Source organism: Babylonia areolata, chromosome 8 (assembly GCF_041734735.1).
Source record: "Babylonia areolata isolate BAREFJ2019XMU chromosome 8, ASM4173473v1, whole genome shotgun sequence".
Classification (NCBI taxonomy): Eukaryota; Metazoa; Mollusca; class Gastropoda; order Neogastropoda; family Buccinidae; genus Babylonia; species Babylonia areolata.
The window spans coordinates 343863-370103 of record NC_134883.1 but is presented as its reverse complement, the minus strand read 5'-3'; the positions used below and the strand labels follow the sequence as shown (position 1 = coordinate 370103).

Genomic DNA, 26241 nt, shown 5'->3' with positions numbered 1-26241 from the left:
CCCAGAGTGTACCTTTCCACGTGTGGTGTCAATAGTTAAGGAATTCAGCAATTGTGAAACGATCAGTGGTGCTGAATGTTTTTTACAAGAAAGGAAAGATTCATGCATCTTCCCTGGCCCCTCCTGTCAGAAGTTTGGAATTACACGTGCAGATCTTTTGAAAGGAACTGTAGAGGACTGTGAGGCTTTACTCAGTTGTCCTATTGGTCTTGTGTCTGAAGTATGTCACTTAGCTAGGATATTGAGGATAAAGGATGCAACATTGCATAAATGACACCTGGTCAGAGATTTGCCACCAACCCAACAGCTCAAATTAAAACTGGGGAGGCTCAGAGCAGATGAGGCTCGCCTGCGTAAAAACAGAAGTAAACCAGGGGGAGAGAGTGCACTTCAAGATTTTTTAGAACTTCCTTGTGAAAGTGCAGAGGTCATCAGAGACAGCAGGAAGAAGCAAAAAACTGTCAAACAGCTACCTCCTACTTCAGACCCAGAGCCAGCATGCAGCAAAGAAAAAAATGAGGACATTATCACACAGGAACTAAGAACAACGACAGAGGAGGTGTCATTGAAACTGAGTGAAAAAGAAAGGGAACTGCAAATCAAGGATGCTGAAATGACTGGACTTCTGTTATGTCAAATATGCACATTTACAATTACTCTGGTGATATCTGACAGCATAGTATCATCATGATTGTAAAAAACTTGCTCATTTGTTACTAAAAACCATATACTTTGTGACTGTTTTCATTGTTATTTGCATTTCTGATAGCATTAAGTCTTCCAAAAAAACTGTATTCTACATGCTTTTCTGAACATGCACATATCTGAAATGTTTTTGTAGCATGAAAACTTTCTGAGATATCAGCATTATAAGTCAGCATGTTATCACTGTGAAATCAGGCCATTCGACACTTGACAAAACTGAATATTTTGCTATTTTGAAGGCACTGTCTCTCTCTAAGCATGTTCTTGAGTAGGCCAGAAAAAATTCAGCATAAAATAGGTATTGGTGGAACCAAGTACAGCAAAGAACAATGTGGTAAGTCTTCATCTTAAAATTTTATGACAGTCTAAAAATAGCAATTTGTTAAATCTGTCAAAACGCGTCATTTTTGCACATTTTTAGACGCCGTTTTCTTAAAAACTACTGGGTATAATGCAATGAAACTTTGCATGTGAACTTAGTTTTTTATGTTCTTTCCAATGGTGTAATTAGTTTTTAGATATGTTGAATTTCAAAATTTAAGTGGTCCTACCTACATGACTGACAGCTGTCTTGGGGCACTTAGCATTCACTTGGTGTGTCAGTCAGTCCACTTTCAGTCACACACACACACATGACAGACAGCTGTCTTGGGGCACTTATCATTCACTTGGTGTGTCAGTCAGTCCACTTTCAGTCACACACACACACACATGACTGACAGCTGTCTTGGGGCACTTAGCATTCACTTGGTGTGTCAGTCAGTCCACTTTCAGTCACACACACACACATGACAGACAGCTGTCTTGGGGCACTTAGCATTCACTTGGTGTGTCAGTCAGTCCACTTTCAGTCACACACACACACACATGACTGACAGCTGTCTTGGGGCACTTATCATTCACTTGGTGTGTCAGTCAGTCCACTTTCAGTCACACACACACACACATGACTGACAGCTGTCTTGGGGCACTTAGCATTCACTTGGTGTGTCAGTCAGTCCACTTTCAGTCACACACACACACACATGACTGACAGCTGTCTTGGGGCACTTATCATTCACTTGGTGTGTCAGTCAGTCCACTTTCAGTCACACACACACACACATGACAGACAGCTGTCTTGGGCACTTAGCATTCACTTGGTGTGTCAGTCAGTCCACTTTCAGTCACACACACACATGACAGACAGCTGTCTTTTGGCACTTAGCATTCACTTGGTGTGTCAGTCAGTCCACTTTCTGTCACACACACACATGACAGACAGCTGTCTTTTGGCACTTATCATTCACTTGGTGTGTCAGTCAGTCCACTTTCAGTCACACACACACATGACAGACAGCTGTCTTTTGGCACTTATCATTCACTTGGTGTGTCAGTCAGTCCACTTTCAGTCACACACACACACACATGACAGACAGCTGTCTTTTGGCACTTATCATTCACTTGGTGTGTCAGTCAGTCCACTTTCTGTCACACACACACACACATGACTGACAGCTGTCTTGGGGCACTTAGCATTCACTTGGTGTGTCAGTCAGTCCAGTTTCAGTCACACACACGCACGCACGCACGCACGCATGCACGCACGCACACGAGCGCTTGACAGGAATGGGGTTCATCAAGAGGATGAAAACACATAGAATAGTAGAAATAAAAATACACACCTAAACTTAAAAATAACAAATATAAAAAAAAATGCTTGTAGAGAATAATAGGCGTTATGATTTTGCTTTCCCATGAGAAAATAATGTTTGTTCTTTATTTCAGAGCCAGTTACAAGACGCAGACATTATAGCAGCCGTCCAGCAAATAGTTTTGCCCATTTCATATGAGGTTAGTTGTTTAACTGTTTGTTTATCCCACTTGAGACAAGTACCAGTGATTGTTTGGGTTTGTTTTTTTTAACTTCCATGATTTAAAACAACACAACCAGAGACTGTTGTTTGTTTTTTCTTTGTTTTGTTTTTTACAGCATTTTGAGCTACAAATACATTTTCTCTGTTATGTGTGTGCTTTGTTTACTTGCTTTTCTAAAACAGCATTTTGAGCTACAAATACATTTTCTCTGTTATGTGTGTTCATTGTTTACTTGCTTTCTTTCTAAACACCATTTTGAGCTACAAATACATTTTCTCTGTTATGTGTGTGCTTTGTTTACTTGCTTTTCTAAAACAGCATTTTGAGCTACAAATACATTTTCTCTGTTATGTGTGTTCATTGTTTACTTGCTTTTCTAAAACAGCATTTTGAGCTACAAATACATTTTCTCTGTTATGTGTGTTCATTGTTTACTTGCTTTTCTAAAACAGCATTTTGAGCTACAAATACATTTTCTCTGTTATGTGTGTTCATTGTTTACTTGCTTTTCTAAAACACTATTTTGAGCTACAAATACATTTTCTCTGTTATGTGTGTTCATTGTTTACTTGCTTTTCTAAAACACCATTTTGAGCTACAAATACATTTTCTCTGTTATGTGTGTTCATTGTTTACTTGCTTTTCTAAAACACCATTTTGAGCTACAAATACATTTTCTCTGTTATGTGTGTTCATTGTTTACTTGCTTTTCTAAAACAGCATTTTGAGCTACAAATACTTTCCTCTATTATGCTTGTGCTTTGTTTTCTGTCAGTTGCTATAAATACATATCGCTATTGCAAAATGTCAGTTTAACCACCCACAATTTCTCATCACATATTTTGATGCTAGATGCATGTAGATCAGGGGGGACACGCTCTAAATTATCGCCTTCACATTGCTAACACTTGTTTTTCTTTTTTCAGTTCGGCCCAGACTTTGTGGTGGTGTGCCTGGATTTATTCAAGCCTGACTTGCCAGTGAGTAATGGTGTCCACCTGACACATCCTCCTGCCCCTCACATAGTCTTACGTTTTTCTTGTAGTTGCTGTTCTTGAGTGTTGACCATTTGACATGGAAAGGTCGCTCGCCGCAGCAACTTTTAATTTCTCTGCGTGGGTGGAGTAGTATTTTGCACAGGACTGGAATCGGACCTTTGCTGTACTTTGCATCAGTGGGTCATCATATGTTAGATGAAAGGTAATTATAGGGGAAAGGTCTTATTTCTGTGGTTTGACTCCACAACAGATCTGGATTACCCCCCCACCATTGCTTCCAGCTTAAACAGCTGCTGGAACATGTTTCTATGTGACTTCTTTGTAGAATGTGTTGCATAAATGGCAGGATATCTCTCTGGTTTGTTAGCTTTGTTTTTTGTTTGTTTCTTTTATTTATCTATTCCTTATTTTGTATTTATGGTTCCTTTGAACCACATTGACTTAGAGGTGTGCCGTTGCACTTGTGATCCAGCATTGACCAGTGATAAGGTTGAAGGCCCTGTTTTGACCTGTCTTCAGGAAAGACACTTTTCTCTGATTGGCCCCACTCCACCCAGGTAGGAATGGGTACCGACGTTTGGTTGGGGAAGGTTAAAATAACATCCCCACTTCACCCAGGTAGGAATGGGTACCTAAGTTTGGTTGACGAAGGTTAAAATGACATCCCCACTCCACCCAGGTAGGAATGGGTACCAAAGTTTGGTTGGGGAAGGTTAAAATGACATGAGGAGAGGATTGTGCCCACTCCACCCAGGTAGGAATGGGTACCAAAGTTTGGTTGGGGAAGGTTAAAATGACATGAGGAGAGGATTGTGCCCACTCCACCCAGGTAGGAATGGGTACCTAAGTTTGGTTGGGGAAGGTTAAAATGACATGAGGAGAGGATTGTGCCCACTCCACCCAGGTAGGAATGGGTACCTAAGTTTGGTTGGGGAAGGTTAAAATGACATGAGGAGAGGATTGTGCCCACTCTCCTATACACAGTGGATAAAAACCACTTCTCTGTTGAATTCACTTACCGTTGTAGGTAGGGTTTTTTGTTTGTTGTTTTTTGCATTCTGTTAGTTTGTGTGTCTTTGTTCATTGATGCTTCAGTTTAACATCCTGGTGTGTGTCCATTGAGATAGATGATGACCATCGTTGTCATCCAGCTGGGGGATGGGGGCAGGGTGGTGGTGGTTGGGGGTGGGGGATGCTCATGAATCTATCTGTGAGTGCGCAGATGGCTGAATAGTCCAATCTGCGCACGAAATGTTCGCTGACAGTTGGGGCAGACAAAGACAGGCATATCATTGTCAGGGAGCTTGTTTGCCCATGACTTTCTGGCCTGCCTCTTCTGAACAGCTGCAGCAGTCCTGTTGGCCTCGCACAACTTGGCACCTTTGTGCACAGCAGCGCGCCATTTGTCACGGTCCACTGCAGATTCCTCCCAGGAATCGGTTGATATCAAACGCTTTCAGAGAGACTTTCAGAGTATCTCTGAAGCGCTTCTTCTGACCTCCGTGTGATCTCTTCCCTTGTTGCAGCTTGCCATAGAAGAGACTTTTGGGCAGCCGATGGTCTGGCATGCGCGCCACGTGTCCAGCCCAGCGAAGCTGGGACTGCATCAGGATGGTGAAGATGCTGGGAAGGGTGGCCTTTGCAAGCACCTCTGTGTCTGGGGTCCTGTCTTGCCACTTGATGTTCAGTAGCTTCCTTAGGCATGTTGTGTGGAAGTGGTTCAGCTTCTTGGCATGTCGTTGGTACACTGTCCAAGTTTCGCAGGCGTACAGTAGTGTGGGGAGAACTACTGCTCTGTAGACCTTTAGTTTGGTCTCAAGAACAATGCCTCTTCTGTTCCAGACATTTGCACAGAGTCTACCAAAAGTTGCGCTTGCTCTTGCAGTCCTGATGTTCACTTCATCGTCGATGGTCGCATTTCATGACAGTGTGCTGCCAAGGTATGTGAACCGCTCTACTGCACTGAGTCTCTGACCGTTGACTGTGATGTTGGGCTCAATGTGGGGTTTCCCTGGGGCTGGCTGATGGAGAACTTCAGTTTTCCTCATGCTGGTGGTAAGGCCGAAGTTCCTGCTGGCAGTGGCAAACTTGTCGACGCTGAGTTGCATGTCAGCTTCAGATCCAGCGTTGAGGGCACAATCATCAGCAAACAAAAAGTCTCTGATGATGTCTGTCATGACCTTCGTTTTTGCTTGAAGCCTTCTGAGGTTAAACAGCTTGCCATCTGTTCGGTACTTTAGGCCATTCCAACATTGCCATCTCTGAAGGCATCAGTAAGCATTGCAGAGAACATGAGGCTGAACAGTGTTGGAGCCAGGACGCAGCCTTGCTTGACACCATTGACACCGTTGTAGGTCGGGTTTTTTGTTTGTTGTTGTTTTTTCCATTCTGTTAGTTTGTGTGTCTTTGTTCATTGATGCTTCAGTTTAACATCCTACTGATGACATGTGTGTATGTGTCTATGAGGTACATTTTTTTGGCGCACATACTTTTTCTCTAGGTACATTTGATGACTGTTGTTTTGTTTGTTTTTGTTTGCCAACAGGGAGGACCCAGCGCTGCTTGTATAGGGCATGTCCTGTCCGTCATACAGGGCCTTGCAATGGGAAGGCTGCTTCTGCTGGTCTCTGTAAGTAAAACAGTCAGGAAGGATAGTTTTCAGGGAATAACATTGAATGAAGTGGATCTTTACCTGTGAGAAAGAGCAAAGCAGATTTCTTTTACAAGCGCAAAGCAGATTTCTTTTACAAGAGCAAAGCAGTTGCCTTTTGCTAGAGCAAAACAGATTTATTTCGTCAGAAAAAAAGTCTGGAAAAGAAGTAATATTTGTTAATAAGCCAGATTTATGCTTGTGTGTGGTTTTTGTTGTTTTAATTCTGAATAGAAAAGACTATTTTATAGCCTGACATCTTTTCTCTCCATCCCCTGAACTGTTTTTGCTATGAAAGTATAATTATCCATTGGAGATTTTTTTTTTTTTTTTTTTTTTTTTTTCTTCAAATCCAACACTCAAAATGCACCAGGTGTTACTGCTGGGGTTTGAAGTGTGGATATTTTAGATGGCAGTATAGGGCACAGACCAGTTAGCCATAACTAACATCAAACAGGATTTCACAAATGCACAAACATCAGCATTTTCCATTTCATTCTTATACTTTTTTGTTTTACTATATTTTATTGTCATTACTTTTTTTCATTCTGTTTTTCACAAACCTGTGGCAGGCTTTCAAGGCCTGCTGGGCATGTTGGGTTTATGTAAAGATCAAGGCCTGCTAGGCATGTTGGGTTTATGTAAAGATCAAGGCCTGCTGGGCATGTTGGGTTTATGTAAAGATCAAGGCCTGCTGGGCATGTTGGGTTTATGTAAAGATCAAGGCCTGCTAGGCATGTTGGGTTTATGTAAAGATCAAGGCCTGCTGGGCATGTTGGGTTTATGTAAAGATCAAGGCCTGCTGGGCATGTTGGGTTTGTGTAAAGATCAAGGCCTGCTGGGCATGTTGGGTTTGTGTAAAGATCAAGGCCTGCTAGGCATGTTGGGTTTGTGTAAAGATCAAGGCCTGCTGGGCATGTTGGGTTTGTGTAAAGATCAAGGCCTGCTGGGCATGTTGGGTTTATGTAAAGATCAAGGCCTGCTGGGCATGTTGGGTTTGTGTAAAGATCAAGGCCTGCTGGGCATGTTGGGTTTGTGTAAAGATCAAGGCCTGCTGGGCATGTTGGGTTTGTGTAAAGATCAAGGCCTGCTGGGCATGTTGGGTTTGTGTAAAGATCAAGGCCTGCTGGGCATGTTGGGTTTATGTAAAGATCAAGCATCTGCTCCTTTTTTCTGTTTCCTTTAAACAGCACATGTGGTGTGGCGTATATGGCTCAGTCTGCATGCGTTGACTCATTCCTAAAACTAAATTCTGAAACTTTTATATATAAAAAAAATGAAAAGGAATTTGTACTGATTTGTTGATTCATTGATTTAAGTCTTGCAGTGGGCTTGGAAACCACAACGTTAAACTGATAATGCATAAATGGAAGTATTTCCCTATAATATAGATTGCCATTTTGGCACTTTTAAACTTTTTCTTTTCTTTTATTTTGTTTTGGTATGGCATGGATTGATGGAGTAGTTGTAACACATCTATACCTGGGAGGCCAAAGAATCTGAGGGCATGGGATAGAATCTCACACTCACCAGAATTTTCTATGCCTCCACTAGACCTTGAGTGAGGATGTGGACACAAGTCATTCAGATGACTGAGATCTTGTGTACAACATGCACATTGCACAATAACAGCAACTAAAGGATTGTCCCTGGAAAAATGTTGTAAAAAAAAAATTGACTGTGATAATAAAACAAATACACCTGCTCCCAGAAAAAGGGGGAAAAAAACAAAGGGTGTGGCTGCACTGTGGTGATGCGCTCTCTATGGGGAGAGCAGCCTGAATTTCGCAGAGAGAAATCTTTAATGACAAAAAAGTAATAAAACAATACAATGCAAGACAGCACAATACAAGACCTTCTCTTTGGTTTGAGCGGACCCCAGACTCCTATCACAAAATGTTCTGTATCACAAAAATCAGTCACTCCTTCATGTGATATGTGAACTGACATGTTTTAGAAGACCTGCTGTGGTGTTGAAAAATGCGTGAATGACTTGCCTTTTGTGCACAGCCGGAAGCAATGGAGGAGATGGAGGAGACAGTGGTGGAGTGTGTGTCTGTCCTTCAGGGTCGGCCCTGTCACACTGTGTCTGCGTGCGTACCACAGAGCAGGTATGTCATCGTCATCAGAAGCACTGGTGTGTTGTTGTTTTTTTAATTATAGGGAATACACTTGTCATCACTCTTAATGATTTGTGCAACTCACTCTCTCCTTTTCCAGCGCTGAGCTCTGTGTGTCATACCCGCGCTCATGAAAATGAAAGCAGTGGTCTAACATTCTATGTCTGTGTCTGCCTGTATACTACAGAGCAGGTATGTCGCCGTCACCAGAGGCAATGGCATTAAAAGAAAAACTCTTTTTATTTTTTTTATTATTATTTTTTTTAGTGCTTATGTCATCTCTTTCATGATTTGTGCGACTCTTCCATTTTCCAACACTGAGTTCTATACCTGTGCAAAAAGCAAAAATAATTTAAAGTTGTGGTCAAAGATTAGTGAACTGTTGCTCCCAGTTGTGCTGTGTTTTTTGTTATTGTTGTTTTTTAAGCTTGCTGAGCTTATGATAATTATGGTAATGGTCCAACATAATTGAAACGTTGTGAAGCCCAGCTTCTCTGTTTGGGAGTGGGATGGAGTGGTCTTTTGCTTGTTTGTTTGGTGGTTGTTTTTTCAAAAGCATACTTTGTACTGTACATACAAAAAGAATAAAGTAGTGATGGAAGTTGGACTATTTATCATTTATTGTGTCATCATGTTAGATGTCAACAGGGCGTATTAGGAGTTGTTTTGAAGTATGTAATGTTGATTGATGACTAGGAGCTGAGGTGTGAATGCCTTTTTTTTTTTTTTTTCTTTTTTTGTAAATGATATTACGTTCACTGATGTCAGGGAGGTGAGGCCTGAATACCTTTATTTTTAATGATATTGTGTTGAATTACATCTGTGAGCTGAGGTGTGAATGCCTTCATTGCTGACTGATGTCTGTGAGCTGACAGATAAATGTGTTGATTGTTGTTTCAGCACGGTGGAGCTGATTAAAACTGTTCAGGACAGACAGAAAGCTGTGTGGAACGTGCTGCACTTCAGAGGTCAGGACTTTATTATCATACTTTTTGTCCTGCAAGGCGCTACTTTTTCACTCAGATCTGACCCATGTGTCTCGTCAGCTGTATGCACCCTGTCTGTGTCTGAAAACTAGATTCTGACCATCACTTTGGGCTAAGTGTCACAACAAACTCAATACACCACAACATTGTTGATCATGATAAAGGCACACAATCAGGCTGAACAACACTTCAGTCTTACCACTGTTTGATTCCACATGGTTCTGTTCACCATCAAATTAAATTGAAAGTAAATTGCATATTACATCAAATTTCAACTGAATTTCATCAGTCTGCCTAAAGGCCATGATGAAAAAGCAGTGTCTGAGTTGTGGATAAATTATTGGTGTGAAAATAGAGAAAGCAGAAGTTAGCTGATCACTTGTTGAAAGCAGAAGGCAAAGCCAAATAGTGGACTGGACTGAAAGCAGGGCTCGCAGACTGGATTCTGACTGAACGCGTTCATGATTTGGGGCTTTACAGGGCTTGTAGACTGGATTCTGACTGAACATGTTCATGATGTGGGGCTTTACAGGGCTTGTAGACTGGATTCTGACTGAACAAGTTCATGATTTGGGGCTCTACAGGGCTTGTAGACTGGATTCTGACTGAACACGTTAATGATTTGGGGCTTTACAGGGCTTGTAGACTGGATTCTGACTGAACATGTTCATGACGTGGGGCTTTACAGGGCTTGTAGACTGGATTCTGACTGAACAAGTTCATGATTTGGGGCTCTACAGGGCTTGTAGACTGGATTCTGACTGAACACGTTAATGATTTGGGGCTTTACAGGGCTTGTAGACTGGATTCTGACTGAACAAGTTCATGATTTGGGGCTTTACAGGGCTTGTAGACTGGATTCTGACTGAACACGTTCATGATGTGGGGCTTTACAGGGCTTGTAGACTGGATTCTGACTGAACACGTTCATGATGTGGGGCTTTACAGGGCTTGTAGACTGGATTCTGACTGAACACGTTCATGATGTGGGGCTTTACAGGGCTTGTAGACTGGATTCTGACTGAACACGTTCATGATTTGGGGCTTTACAAGGCTTGTAGACTGGATTCTGACTGAACAAGTTTATGATGTGGGGCTTTACAGGGCTTGTAGACTGGATTCTCACTGAACAAGTTAATGATTTGGGGCTTTACAGGGCTTGTAGACTGGATTCTGACTGAACAAGTTCATGATTTGGGGCTTTACAGGGCTTGTAGACTGGATTCTGACTGAACACGTTAATGATTTGGGGCTCTACAGGGCTTGTAGACTGGATTCTGACTGAACAAGTTCATGATTTGGGGCTCTACAGGGCTTGTAGACTGGATTCTGACTGAACAAGTTCATGATTTGGGGCTTTACAGGGCTTGTAGACTGGATTCTGACTGAACAAGTTCATGATTTGGGGCTTTACAGGGCTTGTAGACTGGATTCTGACTGAACAAGTTCATGATTTGGGGCTTTACAGGGCTTGTAGACTGGATTCTGACTGAACACGTTAATGATTTGGGGCTCTACAGGGCTTGTAGACTGGATTCTGACTGAACACGTTAATGATTTGGGGCTCTACAGGGCTTGTAGACTGGATTCTGACTGAACAAGTTCATGATTTGGGGCTTTTCATTAGTGTACATTAACTGAAGGCTGTAAAAAAGTAGATGAATGGAGTAAGAGAACCAAGTCAACAAGCTGACGATAATTAGTTGGATTCCGATCCAGTTTTCTGAAGATGTCACTACTCGGAAAGCATGTGCTGTTTGCAGAGCTACAATGAAGGACTTTCACTTTGCAGCAGATATGCCTTATTGGTTGAGTGCACCTTATACATGTTCAAAATAACTTTCTTATTGAAATTCGGGGGATGCATCTTATTTGCTGCTGTGCCTTGTAGGCCAAAAAGTATGGTACATTCATCAGGTTCTGTTGTTGCTTTTTTGTTTGTTTTCTTTTGTGTGTGTGTGTGAAATGGTTCTTTGTTTAGTTACCATGACCATCTGCAGAATCTTGACTGTCCAGGTCTGGTGGACACATATCAGACAATCTGAGAAGCTTTTTTTTTCTTTTTTTTTTTTTAAAGAAGCATCTTTTGTTGTATGAATTTTTGTGTGTGTGTGAGCACATGTACATGCGAACAAATATAAAGAAGACTGATAATTACACCAAACCACTTTTGTTTTTTTCAGAGAAGCTCCCTCCACCAAGATAATGGCTGCTGATGAGGAAAGCACCAAACGCAGTCAAGACAGGACTATATTCTGAAGTGTTCAGCTGAGTGACAGGGATGTGAAAACCCTGACAATATCCCCCTGTCCTGTCTTTTTGAAGTCTGCAGTTATGCTGGGCTTTTATGCTGGGTGACTGATAACTTACATACCTGAGTGGTTATAATGGAAATGGTGCAAAAAGTTTAACATATCCTAGGTGGACAATAGTGCTGACATTCTACATATCTATAAGGTACAACGCTTTGTGGATCCTCAGTTGAATCTCCACATCAGTGTTTGCATGTACGTGTGATTACTTGATGTGCATGTGCGAGAGCACTTTATGTCGAAACATCCACGTGCATACTTTCAGTTTCTTAATACTTTTGGGGGATATCTGTGACTTTGGACACTCACACAGATGAAGGCATACATCCTGTAAGCAAATGTTGATTGTGTACAGACACATAATTTACAGTGTTGCCATTCCAAAGACATGAGGGGAAAGTAGGAAAGAGAAGCTGTTCTCTGACCTCTCACAATCCAGGGACATGCCTGTAACATCTTACCCATGTGTTCTTTTCAAAACTTATGTACATGCTCTCAAGGACACACACACACACACACACACACACACACACACACACACACACACACACACACACACACACACACACACACACACACACACACACACACATGGTGAGCAATTTCATAAATTATTAACAGTCCAGCCAGTCGATGAAATGGAATATTCTGCTGGATTTGGTTGTTTGCTGTAAAAACCTACAGTGTGCACATTTTGAGCCATGTTAACCACTGTCTTTAGGAATATACTCTAAATAGCCAGAATAAGTTAAAACACATCTGTATTTGCATAGACACTTTCTGTCTATCTTTGTCATTCTCTCTCTCTGTGTCTTCCCCCCCACACCCCTGCCCCACCACCCACCCCCCTCTTCTCCTTTGTCTCTCTCTCTCTTTTACACTCAAAACCAACAAACTTCACTTGGCCTGTGGGTGGTGTTTGTGGAGCTGCGTACAAGTTGTGCCATCACAAATTTTGTCAGCTTTGTATTGATCAGTCACAATGACAGAAATGTTCAGTGGCTCTGTCTGGGTACATTTCACAGGGAATAGGCTTAGATAGACAGCCTAATGAAGCATTTGTTATAGGCTTTTTATTCATTTGTCATTTTACTTGGATTTTGAAGTGTGTGCTTTAAGGAAAGACAAAGGGCTTTTTACTTGCTTGCTGGTGTTGAATTTCGATAGAGTGGTTCATTTTTGGACATCAGAAACTAGGGAGATTGTTACTGTGGCTTCATCTTCTGGTTTGCTTTCAACTGAGATTCTGTCTGCATCCATAACTGTTAGATTTTCTTGAGCGCAAATGCAATTCATTCATTTCTGTTGCAGCTGTAAAAAGTTTATATTTTTTCTTCCTTTTACTGCCTATTTTATCATTTATGATATTTTATCTGTTAAACTTGTTCGCTTGAATGGTTGAGATTTTTTACATTGATTAAATTCAACTTGCAAAAGCATTAAGATGTAATCTTTTGTTGTTGTTTTTTTTTTAAAAAGGTCATTTGTATGCATGGCTGTCTTTCGAAAAACAAAAAAGAAAAATGATATATGTCAGTCTGTCCTAAAAAATGAGTCTGTCTGTGTGTCAGTCTTTAAGCAGTCCTTGAAAGACATTTTTTTTCCAAGCTAACATTAATTGTAAAGTGAGATAAATACATATAAAAAAATTACTAGTGATTTTTGCAGTACTGGCAATATCCTATCATACATATTCTTTGTTGTCAAAGTTATTGAGATGCTGACCAAAGAAAGGAACAGGAAGACAAGGAACTATTTTAAGTATATTCTAATGTGTAATGCTTCACTGGTTTTTGATGAAATCTGATTGTTTTTTTTGCAATTTTGATGAGTTTATGTGGAATTGGATTACATGTGGTTTTTTTGTGAAACATAACATTCACTGCAAGGGAGAAGAAATAAAAAGACAAGGAACTACTGTCATTTAAAAAACAACAACAAAAAAACCCCAAAAAAAACTTACGTCATTTAGTGATTTATTCAATGACAAAATGTTGGTTATGTTTGCCACAAAGCCATACCCTTATACCTGTTTCACTTCTCTCCGTGGGGGAGAAAACAAAGATAGATAGATAGATAAATCAACCAAAGGCAATTATTCATTCATTCCTTGGCCAAGAAACATTTTTGAGGATGTGAGGTGTGGATTAAAAGGCTAAAAGAATGCACTTCACGTAGCCAAAAAATAGAGAAGTGTTTTTATTATGAATGTAATAGAAAGTTATTTTTTGACAGTGAACGAGATAATTTTGTGACTGCACAGACAAGAGATTAAGACAATGAATTTGAGAAATGTGCAGAAAAAAAAAAATCATATTGCCTAAGTGCTGCGTTGAATGCTGACAGGTCCGGTAAAGGAGTTAGACCTCTGACGACTTAGGTTCATATAAGCTGTTGAAATACCTCAGTTTATGGTTGTTGACTGTTTTTATTTGCAGTTTTATTACTGATTAGTCATGCATATTTATTGACTGTTGTTTTGGTCTGTGATTTGCTTTTAGATGGAGCTGATCTGGCTGATTTGCTCCATACCCTGTGTAGGTTGGAATAAGTATTGTAATAGATATGCATGTATATTTTGGATCTGTGCACAGCATCTCATGAAGTAGCATGTTTTCTGAACATATGTTTTTGTTTTGTTTTCTTGTGTGTGTGTGTGTGTGTGTGCTTGAGTACATGTACATGTTTGAGTGTGTCCTTGTCTACACTAATTTGAGTCTTTATATCAGTTGGTCAGTGTTTTCAACTCATCTGCTACATTTTGTTTTTGTGTGTGGCTTTGGTTTTGTTGTTGTTGTTTTTTCTTTAGTCAGTTTACTTAGATGTATTGTATGTTGTTAAGACTCCATGTTCAATCTTTTGTCACCTTTTTTTTTATTATCTGTAAGTACATGTTTGATTTGGTATGTTCTGAGTCTCTGTGACAGTTCTTGTCTTTAAACAGTTCTTAATTTGAATGCAGATAAAGCAGAAAACACTTTATTTTTTAGTTACTTGCACATCATATTATTGTGTGTTTTGTTCTCCACACTGGACGTCTAGTGGAGAGCACACCTCCCACTCCTGTGCACTCAACACTCACACAAGATGAATATGTCACGCTTCTATGAATATGGTCCATGGCTTTTTATGCTCTCTCTGATAAAACACACACACAGACACACACACACACACACACACACACACACACACACAGAGTACTTGTGATAATGTGTGCCCCACACATCTTGTATAAAATCTGTTTTGTCATCAAAATGAACTTTTTTTTTTTTCAACTACCTCTGTAGGGTGCTCAGGAATCTGTGAAACTGTACCTGATCTTTTGACTGCACATCCACTCTGGGTTCTGTAAGACCTCCTTTACAGCTAATTTCTTTATTTGAAGAACAAAGTATTGCTTGCTTTAAAAGAAAGAAAAAAGTTTTATGCCATTTATATGTTTGTTGTTATTAGTCTGCTGAAAAAAATTGTGGTTTTCTCCTTCATCTTCTCAATGAAAACACAAGATAAGCTATGTATTTTCATATTGTTTCTTTGTGTGTGGTTCTGTCAAATCTGTATCTTAATAACTCTTACGTCAGACACTGAGCTGGGTTTCACAAACAATATTAGCATGCACTAAGTTTTCTTAACGGTAAGAATTTTTCAAAGTCGGCTTTAAATGGTAAGGTTGAATGTGCAATGTAGTACTGAGTCGTAAATTTGAGGGGATATATTGTAAATATTCATGAACTTCAGATGTGGTCCTTTGTTTAATACTTTTTTTTGGTTCTTTTTGTTCAAACTATATTGGATTTCTGGGTTGTTTTTGTTTGATATTAAGGTAGGCAAGGTTGGATGGGGGGTGTGATATAGATAAAGCAGTAACTAGTCTTCTTGCAGGTGTTCTAAAGACCCTCGTTGTTGACTAGCTTTTTGTTCTTGTTTTTCCCTGTGGATCTGCTGGGTTCTTGGTGAAACTGAATTATTTTCCCTATTGCTTGAACAATGCAATTTTCTTATCATTTTTTTCAGATTAGTTATCTTGTCAAATTGTTGCATTTTGCTTGTTTGGTTATAAATTTTGTCTACCAAAGCTGTTTTGGGTTTCTGTCCTGTCCCTCAGATTATAATGCCTGGTCTGGGAGATTTGCTTCAAGAGCAGTATTTGTCAAAAACTTTACTTTTTCAGATTTTTATTTGATTTCATTTGTCAAAAAAATTGTTTGTTTCAAGGAAAAGAGCATATAGCTTGCTTTGGTGTTTACTTAATCTGAAATATAATCTCTGTGTGTTTTGTCCTGAAATGTTATCTCTTGTGTTGTTTTAATGTGGCATTGTGAGAGAGAGAGAGAGAGAGATGATAAATATTCTTATGATGATGATAATGATTACCTTTGGCATAGTGAAGAAGAATCCCCACAGACATTATTTTTTTGTAATTGGAAAGGTCCTGGAAAAAGTATGGATTTTCACTTGTTTTGACTGGTACGAGCCCTGAGATACCTGCATTGAAAATGTTGGTCAAATAAGCTATTTTTCTACTGCTCTTTTTTCTTTCTTTTTTTTCTTTTTTTACTATGTGTGCAGCTGAGAATATCAACAGATGTGATCGTTCAACAGATCCTGCAAGAACTTGCCTAATTAACTTGATAACTTTGTCTGATATGGTGTCTATAAATCTGCATGTCAGGGATGGAAAGAAAGAAAGAAAAAGAGAACCTGTCATTTGAATTATTGTCTGGGCCAGTAAACTTTGGGTACTGGTACTTTGTCTGAGTAAAGTGTTCAACCTTTGTAAGGAAAAACTAGTCTTGCTACTGTTTGTTGTTCCAAATAATGTTACGAATTGCATTCTTATTGTTTTTATTGTTCTGTCTTGACACATCGTGCACATGTTGTAAGATCTTCACTGAATACAAACAAGGATTTTGACAATCTAAGGGCGAAGGGACAGAAAGGAAACTCTTCACTGAATACAAACCAGGATTTTGACAATCTAAGGGCGGAGGGACAAAAAGGAAAGGCTTCACTGAATACAAACCAGGATTTTGACAATCTAAGGGCGAAGGGACAGAAAGGAAAGGCTTCACTGAATACAAACCAGGATTTTGACAATCTAAGGGCGGAGGGACAGAAAGGAAAGGCTTCACTGAATACAAACCAGGATTTTGACAATCTAAGGGCGGAGGGACAGAAAGGAAAGGCTTCACTGAATACAAACCAGGATTTTGACAATCTAAGGGCGGAGGGACAGAAAGGAAAGGCTTCACTGAATACAAACCAGGATTTTGACAATCTGACAATCTAAGGGCGGAAGGGACAGAAAGGAAAGGCTTCACTGAATACAAACCAGGATTTTGACAATCTGACAAGGGCAGGGAGGGGAGGGACAGAAAGGAAAGGCTTCACTGAATACAAACCAGGATTTTGACAATCTAAGGGCGGAGGGAAAAAAAGGAAAGGCTTCACTGAATAAAAACCAGGATTTTGACAATCTAAGGGCGGAGGGACAGGAAAGGCTTCACTGAATACAAACCAGGATTTTGACAATCTAAGGGCGGAGGGAAAAAAAGGAAAGGCTTCACTGAATAAAAACCAGGATTTTGACAATCTAAGGGCGGAGGGACAGAAAGGAAAGGGATATCTGGACATATGGATCAAATGAAGGGTAAAGAGAGATAAGGGAGGGAATTTCTTGGGGCAGTTCAATAACACTGTGTGTGCATGTAAATGCTGTTTTTAATCCTGAGGGAAAACTGGTGGGTAGCTTTAATACATCAATGATTTGAGTTGTATGGCTTGTGCTTAACTGTCTTGTTCCCAACATATTCACTTAAAGGTAAATCAGAATACAGCAAATATTCACTGATTTTAATGTTCCAATAACATTATTGGTATTGTAGGTGGTGAAGTGGTGTGTGTTTTCAGTTTGTGGTTTCTATTCTTAAAGGCAGGAAGAAGTGGCCATAGCTGTAGATTAGTGGAAGTGACATCACACACACACAAACACACAAAACTCTGTTCCCAACTCAGCAGAAGCGCTAGATATTTTAACGCAAACATTTGTTTTTATGTCATCTTCTCCATTTGAAAAAAGAAAGAACAGCTTCATATTTGAATATTTTATTGATTTTGCATTTTGGAGTGCAACTGTGTTTCATCTTATGGGTTAAAACGTGTTTGTTAGTATTCAGATTGCATTTTGCTTGCGCATGCTTAAGCATTTGGAATTGAATAAGACAGAATATGATATTTGCTTAATCTTGCTTCTTTTATTTCTATTTTTACTACTTCTGTAGATGTTTGCAGTACACAAAAGTTGTGCTCAGTTTTAGGTGGTGTTGAGATTAATGACCTGCGTTTGGTTTTAAAGGGAGTGAAATATTCAGAATGTGATCTGAAAATATTTATATGTTGAAGCAATAGTAATAAGTATGGTACTGCTTTTGGATGGTCTGCTGATTTCCTCTGGCGATACTCCCATTTTATTCTAACAAAATCTAAACTAATAAATGTGAAGTACACCTCTTTCAAATGAGTGTGTATTTTGATGTGGGTGTATGGGTGCGTATATATGTGCAAAGACACTCTCGAAATTTAGCTTAGATAATTTGATCTTTCCAATCTCTGTATGTTGTGTGTGTGTGAGTGTGTGTGTGTGTGTGTGTGAAGATAGCAGATCTAGAGTGGTCCTCCATTTATCAGTTAATGTACTTGGTTTGTCTCTTCCATTCGAAACATGCCAATATAAAAGGGAGCTTTTAATGTTCTCTATAACATTTATTCATTGAAATGAAACTGGATTATCACTGAACAAAATAGCATTGCATCACACAAATACATTATTTGAGAAAGTTAAAATGATGAATACAAGAAAAAAGATTATAGATTATTTTCTAGTCAGTATCAGTCAAGATTACACAGATTTTCTAGTCAGTATCAGTCAAGAAAAAACACTATTCTTCTTCAGTATGTTCATGAGCTCATTCACTCAGGTCTTTAAGTGGGCTTTTACATCTTGCCCCACTAGCAGCCTGTTACTGCATATCTTGGAGTGGAATCACTTCGTCTCGGCAAATGGAGTATGTTAAAATATCAAGGTGGAAATGTCTAGTAGGAGTGTGTTCCCTCTTAGAAACCCCAGTCATTGTTCCTCTTTCCCACTTGGCCAGGAAGGGGAATCAGTAGTACAGATGACATATCTCCACGACATTGGGAGTTTGTGACCCCAGATGTGGGAAGATTTATTCTGCATATGGGAGGTGCAGTGTGGGTAGAGGATACATTTGGTGGGTGGATTATCCCCTGCCTCCCATTATCTGCACAGATTCAATACCATGACTCCCTGGCCACTCATTTTGAGTCTTCCATACACAGCCACACCTGGGCAGCCCATAGCAAACCATTGATGTTAGGTTGCTAGGAGGCCACACACCAGAGAAGACTTTCCACTGCTGCTGAGTCACTTTGGTGATGTTCAGTGGTGCCTGTTAACAGGACCCCACCTACTAAGCCCCCTACTGACGGCAATAATTGCTTAGCTGCAGAGTCAGATTGACTGAGTGTGCCTCTCGTTTGGTAGAACCATTGTGCACATGGTGTATGGAGCAATTTCATGGCCTCTGTGTCTACTGAGAGAGGAAGGGAGTGATGGTTCACATTCTACAGGGGTTGCATCGGGCACAGTGCATTCAAGTAGAATGGGAGAGGGCACTCAGCAAATGAGTCAACACTGGAGGGGAACCATGCTCAAGAGAAAAGCAGCTCCTCTCATATATGTTTGCTTAGGGTGTAGCATGCCTACAGTAACTTGCTTGTCATGTTTGGGAAATGCCATTGGTGTTGACCAGTAATCCTCAGAACTATAGAAAGAAGCATAGTAGGGTGTAGCATGCCTACAGTAACTTGCTTGTCATGTTTGGGAAATGCCATTGGTGTTGACCAGTATTCCTCAGAACTATAGAAAGAAGCATGGAAGTGGGCGGGATAAGGAGAGGACAAAAAGTTGAAAGGTCACTGAGCACAGGTATTTCTATTTGTGTTCCATATATGGTAGGACATGTCCTGTGGGCCATTTGGATCAAATGGCTGGCTGTGGTAGGACAAGTCAGATGTGTAAGGAGGCAAAAATGATGGACCCCAACTACTACAGGCAAGCAGCATGATCAGATTTGAGTGGAATGAATGAAAGATCTGGAGACACAGTGCGAGGAAGTGAGCTTCAGTATGAATGCCAGTGGAATTATCAAGGATTGAATGAAACTTCACAGTTGAGAAACCAAGGGCCTTGACCTCATGAGTTACCAGCAGGGGCAAGGGGGCAGCAGTCACATACATTAAGGGAGACCACAAGGCATGATACAAAGGGTTTCTTCTTCTGCATTCGTGGGCTGCAACTTCCATATTCACTCCTATGTACACGAGTGGGCTTTTATGAGTATGACTGTTTTTACCCTGCCATGTATGCAGCCATACTCTGCTTTCGGGGGTGTACATACTGGGAATGTTCTTGTTTCCATAACCCACCGAACGCTGACATGGATTACAGGATCTTTAATGTGCATGTTTGATCTTCTGCTTGTGTATACACATGAAGGGAGTTCAGGCACTAGCAGGTCTGAACATATGTTAACCTGGGTGATTGGAAAAATTTCCACTCTTTACCTACCATGCGCTGTCACTGAGATTTGAACCTGGGACCCTCAGATTGAAAGTCCACTCTGCTATTGGGCCCGTCACACCGAGTTTCCCCAGAGGGATTCAAGAGTACCACAAACACTTTATCTCAAACCACTGAGGACAGGTTGTGAAGTACACAAATCGTATTGTTATCATTATGAGTGCCTGCGAAAAACCCTGAGAAAGTGGTGGGATAATCCTATTGAAAAAGACTGGGCATTAGAAAAATTGTTGATGGCTGAGCAAGGTCAGTTGACACCTGACATTACCAGTATGCTGCAGCAGCAGTTAACCAAGGCCATGCTGGCATGAGTTTGGTGCAGGTGTTTTCAGGTAGCAGGTCAACTGAATTTCGTTTGCAAACATTTCACTACAAACTCTAAATGCATGATTGGCAAAAACAAACAACTGGGTGGTGTGCAAAACTACGAGGACAGGCTCCAGAACAGAGCCGTGTGGTTCCCCAAACTGCATGAAACCCACTGAAAATCATATCATATCAAATCAGAATTAAGGCGTGTTGGCCTGATGAACAACATCTTGTGGCAAAGTGCTCCAAATTTGTTACTCTGTTAGTAAAAAAATGTACAAATCTGAGTTTTAACTGAATCTTTCAACAGTTTGTAGGAACAACTTCTTGTAACAGTGTTCTCAATCAGTGTAAACAAAGAATGTATATTTCTACTGTCTTATAATCCATGAGTCATTTTATACATCTATGTTAAATCACCACACAGTCTTCTACACTGTAAACTAGGTAACTGAAATGTTTGCATTGCCCATATCCGAGTCAGCAAAGCCAATAATTCTTTTAGTAAATCTTCGTTGAATATTTTTAATACTGTCTATATGTTTCACTAAGCCCGTATTTGCAACAACATCCCAATGTTCCAAGACCGGCCTGACTAATGATTTAGATAATGGCACAATAAAGTTATTACTTTCACACTGTACATTCCCAACTAACATAATGGGTTACAACGTCTACTAATGGTACTTTTTCGTTTCATACATGCACAAAAATTGCCGGTAAAATAGGTTCCTGAATTCAGGATGCTGAAACAGGGCTTTACACACGGGGTCAGCTCTATGTTCCCTCAGCTCTATGTTCCCTCAAGTCAAGTAACATGTCATGTCATGTCATGTCAAAGTGACCAGTGGTAAGCAAGACTTGCGTGACATTGTAGTTATGTCTCACTGCGTGTAATTGGATTCCGCATACTCCTCTATTTGTCTGTCTTTTTTTCCTGCCTGTATTTCTGTATGTATGTCTGTCCATCCGTTTGCTTCTCTCTCTCTCTCACGTCATTTTCATTATAAATTCACGCTTGACCACTGGTCAGTTTAACCATTGCTTGACCACAGGTCATTCTGACCATTGCTTGACCACTGGTCACTCCGACCATTGCTTGACCAATGATCATTCTGACCATTGCTTGAACACTGTCACACTGACCATTGCTTGACCACTGGTCACTCTGACCATTAGTTGACCTCTGGTCATCATGTAACTTGAATTGAGGGAACATAGAGCTGAGGGAACATAGAGCGGTTTTTAGGAGAATTAGCTCCATGTTCCCTCAGCTCTATGTTCCCTCAAGTCAAGAGATATTTACGTCATGTAATATGGCATGGCATATGTCATGGCACATGGCATGATATGACATGGCATTATGACATGACATGACATAGCATGTAACTTGACTTGCAGGAACATAGAGCTGAGGGAACATAGAGCTGAGGGAACATAGACATGCTCCCTTACACACACACACACACACACACACACACACACAAAACACACATACACGTACGCGCACACACACACACACACACACACACACACAATGAGGCATCTTAAACTGAAAGTGCGACAGAGCATATGAACATGCTCACTTTGCCCAATCGCATTGCTCAAAACAGTTCGTGGTAACACCAATCAAAACTCGTCTAATTTCGGCATTGTTCGACTTCCGAAAGTGAATAGAAAGATGGCGGAAGGTGGACCATCGGCTTTGGAAGCTCAAAAAATCGACATTGGGACTTTACTGAAGAAAGCTCTGAAGAAGGGTGACACCTGGTAGAGTATACACTAATTTTTAGTTGTCGTCTGACAATATTTTTTGCTACATGTTGAATTGTCATTCAATACTAAACCAGAAGAGAGGGAAAGTGTAAAGTCGGTTGTCTGCTCCATTCACGACCGTTTGAAGAACTCGAGGAAATCTTAGGGGGTTTTGGTTAATCGGAATCAAATACTGGGTGTGTTTTATTCCATGTTGTATGCATCGTTCTATGTGGTTGAAGAAAATAAGTTAATCAGTTATGGTTCGATTTTAGTACTGATAAGTCGCATGTGTGGAGGTATATTAGTCACAGGACACTCCAGAACAATCTGTGGCATCTAGTTTCGTTTATGAAGCCGCGAAACCAGTTGTGCGGGTTCAGTGAAAGCTTTCCTCCGTTGTAATGTTTCCAACTTTGCCAAGAATTCTTTGCAGACACAAATGTCAGACGTGCATTTATAAATTTGTTCAAACAAATATTCCAGTTCTCCATTAATTTCTTCAGTAATGCCCCATGATAGTATTGGACAGAAGGGGGGCCATACTAACATACATAAATAGTTCTAAACATGACAGTGGCATCAGAAGAAATTGCAAGTAATGCATGGAAGTAATAGCTTACTATATTTTGTTTTAGTTTATAAAAAGCACCAGTTAGTAGTTTACATTTTTCATGTTTACTATCGTCATCACTTATGAATTTATGTGCATTTTATTTTCTTGAAACAGTTATATCATTTAAAACAAATTGTTTTCAGGTTTCTCCTAGACATTCGTTGGTTTAAGCTTTGGAAAAAATATGTGGGCTATGACTCATGGGATACTGTTAACATTGGGGATGAAACCTATCACCCTGGCCCGATTGACAACTCTGCACTCTTTAAAGGTAAGCAGTCTGTTCACACATAAAGTATATGTCCACATATGATTATAATAAACTTTAAGATGTGTGGTGTCCAGCCTGCAAAATCAGTACCTGAAATAGATATGTTCACTTTGAAACAACTGAAAATTTGCTATTGCGAAAAAAGCTATAAACACCACACACTTCTGCACATGACTGCTTTATGCTTTGTCATCTCGTTCAGCATTGTCGATCAGTAGTGCTGGATTCTTTGTCCTGTGTTGACATGGATTACCGGAACAGTTTGAGAAACACATTGTGAGCCATATCAAACATGAAAGTTTCTCTTTTTTTGTCTTGCCATATGAGCAGAATAAAATGTGTTCTCTTTTGTACTTGTTTCATTGTCATCTGTAACAGACATTATAGGGAAAGGATTCCTGCCCTCCAAATCCCATTCCCAGTTGAGGGCAGTTTTCAGTATTTATTTTTTGGGCATTTTTTAAGGCAACTAGTTACTAGAGTTGAGTTTAGGTCCACCATTTATTTATTTTTGCTGAGAACATTTTGCTGCCATGTTGTGCCTTTTAATGTCGGATGTTGGCCCCTGGAGATGTGTGTATTTCATTTTGAGAATGCTGTATATTTATCTTTAATTAATCATATTGAATAATCGGTATGGAAATGACATAATGAAGGCACTGGTGTGGATCAAGCCATACATGTTATTGTTATGCAGGGCTTGACATGACCTTTTTTTTCCTCTTGCCCAGTTGGGCAGGTCTACAGAAAATTTGCATGCACGGATGGATTTTGTACTTGCCCTGCTTTCACTGTTACAGAAAGTTCCAAGCATCATATGCACATGCATGCATACATAACACACAGACACACACACACACACACACAAACACAAACACACACACACACACACACACACACACACACACACACACACACACACTTGCCCTATTTTCACTGTTACAGAATGATACAAGCATCATATGCACATGCATGCATACACAACACACACACACACACATACACACACACAGACACATACACACACACACACATACACACACACACAAATCCTTTTCAAATATTGATTTTTAAAACAACTTTTTATTGGGCTTTATAAAAGATTGTTTTTAACAGCTAAAACAAGTTTTCTCTCTTACTAGACAAGACATTGCCTTTGGTATGTTTTTGTAGTTGTCAGCCTCGGAAATTCTTTCAGCCATTTCAGCTCAAAACTGCATTCTCTCTGTGCTTCATAGACAGTCATCAATGTACGTTATTTAAGTATTGTAGTCTTTTGTGTTAATTGATTTGCAAGTCTGAAGATAAATTTCTGTGTAGAATTTGTAGACAACAGAGTTTTCAGAATAGATTTTCAATATTAAATGTTTAACTACTCAAGCAGTAGTATGAAGCATGGTTTTTGCATTGGTTTTACATCAGAGTTAAGCCATCAACAGTTTTGTTGATATGGAATGATGAATACCTGTTTACATTACTGGATTTGATAGGAGCTCCACAACACCCTTGGCATGGGGTGGGCTGTTTTTCTTTATTCTGTGTTTATCACAGACACCTAAACAGAGACAGGAGAGGGAAATAAGTTTTTTGGTCTATGGATCCCAGAGTTGTTGGGAAGATGTGCAAGCTCTGTCAGCTTAGTTGCCACCATATTGATGTGGGGAAAAAAAAAATCTATCCAAATACATGTATGCTCATTGATCCATACTTTGTTCCAGAGCCTTCCAAAGATGACAACAATAGCAGTGATGGAACACGCCTGAGAGATCAGCTTGTGGATGAACTGGACTATGTGCTGCTGCCATCTGAAGCCTGGCACAAAATGGTGGAGTGGTTCGGCATTGTTGATGGGCAGGTGTGTATCAGTTCGGATGTACTGCTCACATCTGTTTTATTAAAATATGAAAAAGAAGGAATATGATTGTTGGATCTTTTAGCATTTTGTTTGAAGTAAAATTATGGATTTGTATGTACCATAAATGACAAACGTGAAAGGGCACCTGCTTTTCTTGTCATTTATCTTTCTGAAGTGATTTTCAATTGCAGATTTGATATCTTCAGTTTCCATTGGAATCTTAATGAAGCGAAATGGATTATGCATATGTGTACATGTGCACTTGCACTAACACAAACACATGCACACACTCACTCACTCACACGCACACACGCATGCACACACACACGCATGATACAGTTAAGAGTACCAGATGGATAACAATTTATGTGTGGAATGTTGTTGCCCAGGATCCCATAGAGCGCCATGTGATAGAGCAGGGCATGTTTGTGAAGCACTGCAAAGTGGAGGTGTACCTCATGGACCTCAAACTGTGTGAGAACTCGGATATCAGCTCTGTGCTCACCAAGCAGTTCAGTCGATCTTCCACCATTGGTTAGTATTGTACTATCATGCTAAATTATGTGTATTCATGTGTGTGTATGTGGTGTGCTTTTTTTCTGAAAGCAGTTATATGGTATATTTCAGGTTATTCATGAAAGTTGTCATTTTGAAGGGATTCAACAAGAATAGAAAAAAATAGTTGAAGTGTGTATATCATAGCTGCATTATGCATTTTTCTTTCATTCTGCCTTTGTGGACTGCAGCTCTCACATTCACATGTACATGCAAATGAGCTTGTAGGACTGGTTTTAACATCTGTAGGCAGCAGTTCTCTGTGGGTGAATGTGTATGCTGGGTATCTTTGATCTTTTTCCATAACCAGCCAAACACTGACATGGAATTGAGGATCTTTACATTCATACACACAAGGATGGTTAAGGCACAAGCTGAAGTCCAGGACCATCAGATTGGAAATCCAACCCTATAACCTCTTGGCTCTTGCAGCTATCAGGTATGTAATTAATGTAATATAATCTGACTTGGGAGCCACAATGTCAAGAATTTCTGTAGACTGAGCATTTTCTGTTATCTTTGATCACATATCTTCCCTGTTTTTTGATAACATTTTTAGGTTATGGAGAGGGTCCGCTACACATGTGATA

General features: G+C 40.0%; 2 protein-coding genes across 2 annotated transcripts in view; both read left to right on the top strand.

Annotated features, from left to right (window-relative positions):
* LOC143284447 (histone deacetylase 4-like) overlaps positions 1-12227 on the top strand; it is a 31469-nt gene extending 19242 nt beyond the window's left edge. The window contains exons 8-13 of the mRNA XM_076591084.1: positions 2473-2538; positions 3489-3542; positions 6106-6189; positions 8221-8321; positions 9231-9298; positions 11500-12227. Of these exons, the coding sequence (XP_076447199.1) occupies positions 2473-2538; positions 3489-3542; positions 6106-6189; positions 8221-8321; positions 9231-9298; positions 11500-11522 (396 nt within the window). The 3' untranslated portion in view covers positions 11523-12227. The remainder of the gene's footprint in view (positions 1-2472; positions 2539-3488; positions 3543-6105; positions 6190-8220; positions 8322-9230; positions 9299-11499) is intronic.
* A 10046-nt stretch (positions 12228-22273) lies between these two features.
* LOC143284949 (ubiquitin carboxyl-terminal hydrolase 4-like) overlaps positions 22274-26241 on the top strand; it is a 41234-nt gene continuing 37266 nt past the window's right edge. Inside the window, exons 1-4 of the mRNA XM_076592111.1 lie at positions 22274-22369; positions 23114-23241; positions 24960-25096; positions 25486-25630. Of these exons, the coding sequence (XP_076448226.1) occupies positions 22281-22369; positions 23114-23241; positions 24960-25096; positions 25486-25630 (499 nt within the window). The 5' untranslated portion in view covers positions 22274-22280. The remainder of the gene's footprint in view (positions 22370-23113; positions 23242-24959; positions 25097-25485; positions 25631-26241) is intronic.